The sequence below is a fragment of the Buceros rhinoceros genome, unplaced genomic scaffold (genome assembly GCF_000710305.1).
Source record: "Buceros rhinoceros silvestris isolate BGI_N320 unplaced genomic scaffold, ASM71030v1 scaffold7267, whole genome shotgun sequence".
In the NCBI taxonomy this organism is placed as follows: domain Eukaryota; kingdom Metazoa; phylum Chordata; class Aves; order Bucerotiformes; family Bucerotidae; genus Buceros; species Buceros rhinoceros.
Window position 1 is genome coordinate 28,803 of NW_010422686.1, and position 6,588 is coordinate 35,390.

Below are 6,588 nucleotides of genomic sequence, written 5' to 3' on the forward strand. Positions count from 1 at the left end.
AGAGTGTTCAAGATAGAACACAATCCCTGTATTCTTAAATCAAATTGCCATCTCTACTTTTCCTGAAGAATAGCTTAAAAAACAGCTGCACCTAATATTATAGAATTTGTGTAGCTTTCTGTGGGCTGCTCTTTAATACTAAAGTAATCTGTGGTTTTGTGGGTTTCCTAACCAGGAGAGAACTTAAAAGTAGTAAAAACATCACAGTTGCAGTGATGAAAAACTATAAAGACTTTGACACACACCACATCAAGGAGTCGGAATATTTTATCTTGTGCTGTTTCTAAGACAAAGGTGGTTTAGCAATGACAGTGTGAAATATTCAGTGTCAGGAGAGTTCAGAAGGCTTTCAACTGTACTCCCAGACCATCACATTTTTGTCTTTATTGACCAAATCTCCATTGATCATACTTAACTGAACAGTATAAGAAACAGATCAAGACAAATTAGCTAAGACATACATGTATCATTATGATACAGACATTAAGAGTATGTGTAGGTCAGATTAAAAAGTCTTTAAGCATAATTTGTAAACATATTTGACAGTTGAAGACCAGGACAAATTTAGCCTTTCACAGTACCATTGAAGTAGGAATGAGCTGCCAGTTGGCATAGCTATAAGAATGTTTTAATAAAGAGTTGGACGAAGGGAAGGAAATTTTTTAAGTATCAGAATATAGCACTTCCCTCCTTGTTTCTGCTCACTGAAGATTCTTTTCCACAACATCCTGGGTAATTTCGTAACGGAATGGGCAAGAAAGGCATTTCAAACCAATGGAAACAAAGATAGCCCAAAGCAAGAATCTCCTGTGTAAGAGTGACTGGATCAATCCAGGCCTCCAGCTGTATATGTACCAGTTAAATCTGCAGCTGTAATTACCATTCCACCACAGAAGAAAATGTTTTTCCATCCTCCCCCTTTGTGTCAAACTTAATTACAATTTCATAACTTACATTAAATATCTGATAAATTCTGCACATAAGGCGTAAAAAGACACCTACTTCTGAACTGGCCTTGTGCTGGCTTACTCTCCTTGTCCTCATTGAATGCAATGATCTGAAGGGCATAGTTTTGATCTGGAATAAGACCTTGAATAATTGCTTTAGTTGCAGTATTTTGAAGAATTAATTGATTGGTTTTTCCACCTGTAAGAGAGAAGACCAAAAAAAAAAAAAAACCCCACAGATACATAACTTTGTTTGCTTTTCTTATAGTATGGTAAATGTAATGAGTTAAAACTACCTCAGGCTCTACAATGACACAAGTGTTCTGACTTTTGGGAATATTCATAGAGCCAAACCAGAAGGTGTTCCAGAAAATCAAGAAATCAGGCAATGTGACCAAAAACACAGACCAGTTTTCTTAGATACAAACACACTGAGATCAATCAATCAATCAGCCTTTGCACCTGGGCCTCATAGAACAGCCACAGTGTTCAGCAAAACTATTAATTAAGAAAAAAAGAAACATTTGACAAAAAGCTGGCAAGTGGAAGTACCCGCAGGCTTTCACACTGCTCTGAGATTGGCTGCCATTTCTGACCCTGCTGCACCCACCTCATCTCTGAATACCCTTTTTTCCCCACTTCCTTTGGGCAAAGAAATTTGTTTAAATACAAATATTAAACATTTCCATGTATCCATATCCATATATATATAAAGATTATATACAAATATGTACTTTAGCTGTATGTTAAAAGTGTGTCTATAGCTAAATTTGAATAGGCACAGAAGTAGTACCTCTACACAGTAGCCTAATATAGCCCCTTTGTTGTCTATATTTCAAATTTTATTTCAGGTTTCTGTTAAAAAAAATGTAATAGGTGCTTTAGGGTTTTTTAAAGTTGGGTCTAACATCTTTTTGGACTTTTTTGAGGAGCTCACTATGGGAGAAGGCCCAGGGAGATCCACCTCATAGCTTTGACTGAAATAGAGTTCCTATGCTCTCCCTTGATCACTTCCCTCCTTACACCCCACTGGAAGAAAGGTAAAGACAGATGATCAGTGACAATTCCCAAGGACTACATAGAAAGCATAGCTAAACATCCACCCACTTCTACTACCTTCAGCATGTGATTCCCATATTTGACATCTATGACCACCCTCTGGTGAAATCAATTTCTCTCTGCTGTTGACCAGCCAATACTCCGTTATCCACAGCTTGTTCACAGTTTTAGTCCTGAAGGATGATGCTAGCTTCTGAAAACCTATTCAGCCTTGGCAGACAGTCTTTCCCCTTAAAAGAGAACATACAAAATTTTGTTTTACCTGAACTTGGAGTGACAAGAAGCTTATATCCAGTGAATTGCCCTTTGGGGGCTTTCCAAGAAATCTGTACACTGTCAGGACTGACTACATTATATCTTAGTCTTGTTGGTGGGGACACTGCAAGTGGGGAAAGAAAATAATATTTTAAATTCAAATAAAAAGCAACCACCAACTTTAAACAAACATAAACACATATAAGACAACACAAAATTTTAATGATAAAGGATGCAAGTTATTCAAAATACCACATAGATCAGTTTATTAGTTTGTAGAACAACATCCCCAGGTGCACTACTTCCCTCAGTCATACCTTTTATTTCTCTCTTTATAAAAACAAACTAACAACCTAACAGCAGAGGACAGAAAGACAAACAGTGTTAGATGTTAAGACTCTAGTTTAGCAGGCAAAGCTGGTAATAAAAATGCTCTTTGTTAATACAGAAGAATTAAAATCACTCTCCTTGCTTACACTGACAGTATGTGTTACCTAGTCTCCTGTGCCTTGTATTACCATAGGCGTTTCCCCACATTTAAGGTCAGTCAGGGCCAAATTTTCAAAGCCTTGTGAAGACATAGTAACGAAGAGGAAAGACAGGCATGCACAAGGCAGAGGGAACATCAGCTGCCCAATTTGCAAACCTGGCCTAAGCAGCACACAGACTTGCCCAGCTGCAAGCACTGCTTTGGTCTCATCAGGCACGCACAGGCTAGTCAAGATTTAGACAGGGGCAATTTGGAGAGTAAGCAGATCTACCTTCTATTTGTATGGTGCCATCACCTGGATTTCAAATAGAAGCATCAGGTGAAATGAATGAAACGATTGAGAAAGAGGTGATATTTCAGAGAAGCAACACACAGAGGAACAAACAGAAAATGCACCCTATGTTGTTACTGCACTATCAGCACTTTTGTGGCTATGCACAAAAACTAGTTTTTCACAACTTTGCATCCCTCTGCTCAGTCAAGCTCCACTGATGCTGGACAACACTCTACATAGCATTTCTGCTTCAAGGAACCACATCCCTCCTTCACAGCAAAAAACAAAAGCAGAGCTGCTACTTGTGCAGACTGTGGTATCCAAGGCTGTCAAGGGGAAATCTTCATAAATCTGAATGGGGTTTGGCTCGCAGAACTGATCTAGAGAGAAAGGCAGCCAGGGAAGGTATCCAGAGGCTGAACAGAAAGGGTTAGAAAAGCTTACCAAATTCTTCCATCTTACCCCTCCTCTTCCCCTTTTCCAAACCCTTGGTGTCTCTGCCACCACCACGTTTAAGGTTTCTCTAGGTAAGTCTAAGAAATAAGCAAAATTATCTGAAGGGGAGAAGTGGCAATTTCTTTTCCACAGGGCCCAAGATAGCTCTTAATTAACTAGGCTCATGCCTGTGGTTTGTTCGTCCACTAGATATAATAAACCAACTGTTCTCCTGATATTTCTGAGATTTAAGAATTACAGCATACAGAGCATCTAAGTCAACAGGCAGAATGCGCTAGCCAACGGTCTCTGGCCATTCCGTGTGACCTGCTACAGTCAATGCAGCTCTTGCACTAGCAGCAGCCAAAGACCTGTCATGAACTAATCACTTTTTCCTATGTGCTTCTTTTTCCAACAGCTTGAGGGGAAATAAAGAAGAAAAGCGGCAGGCCATAGTTTTTTTGAGATTTGGGGGTGTGGTTTTTTATGTAAACTACCATTAAAACCATTTGGGGACTCAGAAGTAAAAATCTGGATGTTTAATAAAAGAGATATATTCCCTTGCATCCAGGGACAGTTTTGCCAAACCAAGGGCAGGTTCTGCAGTTCTCTGCTTGGAGAGACTGAATACCGAAACAGAGAAAAGAGAGTACATTAGCTCCAAGTAAAGCTTAGCAACACCTCCGCACTCTCAAAAATTTCAGAGAACAAGCTGAAGAAGAGAGGCAAGGGGACAGAAACAGCGGGTAGCACACCAGTTCCACATGCTCAAAACTGTTCTGATTTTCAGCATGGAGCTTGCACTGAAACGGTGCATCTTCCCTGTTGCTGGGCACAATCTTGATAGACCTTGTCTTCACACTGTCTGTCACCTCCCTGAAGTTTAGAGAAAGAGAAGCTGCAAGCCAGAGTGAGTGAAAGAATCTCTGCAAATACAAACTCAGTTCTTTGAAAATTGGGCCCTCTTATTGCAAAATGGTTTGCTGAGAAGGTTTCTGCGAGACTATTCAGCATGCTATAATTGTAATAAAATGACAGAGACTGGCAAAAAGTTTTGAAAGCCAGGCAGACTGTACTTATGGATTACAGCTTTTAATTCATTCTCAAGATTCGTTCTGTCTTTCAGCTATACATCAGTTACAATGAATTGGGGCTGAACAAACCAAGATTGACAAATTATATCTAGAAGGTTGTGAAATATTCAATTCCTTTTAGTATTCATTTCATCTAAAGAACAGCGAATAAACTTTTGAACAATTACAGTATGCAAGTGTAAAAATGCTGCACATTTTACCAGGATTAAGTGGTAAATTTGTACTGGTATTAAGAGGCAGAGCAGAGAGCAACAAAGCTACACCAAAGATTGACAAGAAAACGCATGTCTTAGAATTTCAGAGCTCATTTTCTCTGTCATCTTCTTCTTTCCCCTGTCATTCCATTCCCTCCTACTTTCAACTTCACAGTTTATGCGAGCACTTTCTAACAAAGAAGCATAGTTCTGGCCTAATTGCTATGAGCCATCACCAAACCAGGTAAATTCTGGGAGCCCCTAAAAAACAATCACAGATCTTACAAGCAAAGAGGGACACAATCACCAGAAGTTTCTGTTTGCTACAGAGTTACAATGTGAAAGACTAGAAAAGTTGTGCCAGAAGAGTCTTTACATAACTAGTCAATTTTCACTTTTTGTAGCAAAGGTGGCAGTGCAGGGGAACAAACATTCCCACACAGCAATTAGCTGTGAAGAAGAAAAGAATTATTCACCAGACAGATATTCAAATGTGTCTTAGTTGTGCAAGGACCAACATTCTGGCACAGAAATGTACATATAGCTAAGGAAGTTAAAAATCTAATAGACAACAAGATATTGATGGGAATTACTACACATTCACCAACCTGAAGAGGATATCTTTATTTCTTTGGACCTTTATTGTCTGTGGAACAAAATCTCACTTCTTGCAGAAAGGGAAAAAAATTAATCCAAGCTGAGTCAGTTAACTGATAAAAATCAGTAGCTAGAGCTTGTTAAGTGGTTTTACAGGAATGCAAAAGTGAATGGCCATCAGCAACATTAGAGCAGTCACCCACAAGAAAACTACAAACAAGTTCAAGGCTGTGTTTTATGCCACCAGATAAATTAGCACTCCAAATACACGACTCTTGTGACAACTAGGGAGAGTGGTTTGAACTATTCAGTACATTAATGGAAAGGAAAAAAACCATAAATTGCCTACGTGCAGCTCTCCAAGACATTCAAAGGTCTAAGATTGGATACTAATTAAAGCTTGTGGCTTCCAATTTACTTTTGTCATAAGAATTGAACAAGTTAATATGCACTGCTATTGCATTAGTAACACATGGAAATTATTGCTACAATAGAAAAATTTCCATCTTTAAATACAGAAGGGAAATTCTTAAAGCCAGTTACTTTACAAATAAATGGAAAACTTTGAAGTATTTTTCTTGCCCAGCACTATTTTTGAGTACTATATAAGAACATAAGTAGACAAAAGTTGGATTTTTTATTGCTGTTGTTTAAGTGACATTATGCTGAATGAGAAAGGAACAGCAGTGATGAAAAAAATAATTGTTGTGAATGGCTCTATGTGGTTTACAAGGCATTCAGGCAATAAATGAAATAAAACCACGTAGCTCAACACAGGTAACTCCTCAGTTGAAAGAGTAAGTCGTAGCTTCAGGCATGTTGACTTCAGCTCCCAAACTTATTGTCCTTTCCAAGAAGTCACATTACGCACCTTTACCTGAGAATCTTTGCCAAAGGAAGGAAACACAAGCTGGAACTAATACTAGCTCTTCCTACACCTTGGCAGAGCGTACAATTTCTTAAACCAGGCAAACATACTGTTAGTGCTGTACTAAATTGTAAATAGTTAGCCAGCTGCACGAAGAGTTTACTGCAAGGGTGGCAGCCTTGAGAAAAGAAAGGACTTGAGAAACAACTCATTACTTTAAATGTAGCAAGAAATACTTTTATTCTGTGAACATGGAACAGAGACTTCATACCACCTTGTTCAATAACGTAACGGTCATTTTGGGCCAAGGCAAGAGTCCACTTAGCTTAGTATCACACCGCTGACAGCATTCAGCAGCTGATGCTTGCTGAAAGA

General features: G+C 38.8%; 1 protein-coding gene across 1 annotated transcript in view; it reads right to left on the reverse strand.

Moving 5' to 3' along the window:
- The window catches only part of LOC104496930 (collagen alpha-1(XIV) chain-like), an 11,477-nt gene that overhangs the window by 2,552 nt on the left and 2,337 nt on the right, over window positions 1-6,588 (reverse strand). The window contains exons 3-4 of the mRNA XM_010140125.1: window positions 2,269-2,385; window positions 1,003-1,146 (exon numbers count right to left, since the gene is read on the reverse strand). Of these exons, the coding sequence (XP_010138427.1) occupies window positions 1,003-1,146; window positions 2,269-2,385 (261 nt within the window). The remainder of the gene's footprint in view (window positions 1-1,002; window positions 1,147-2,268; window positions 2,386-6,588) is intronic.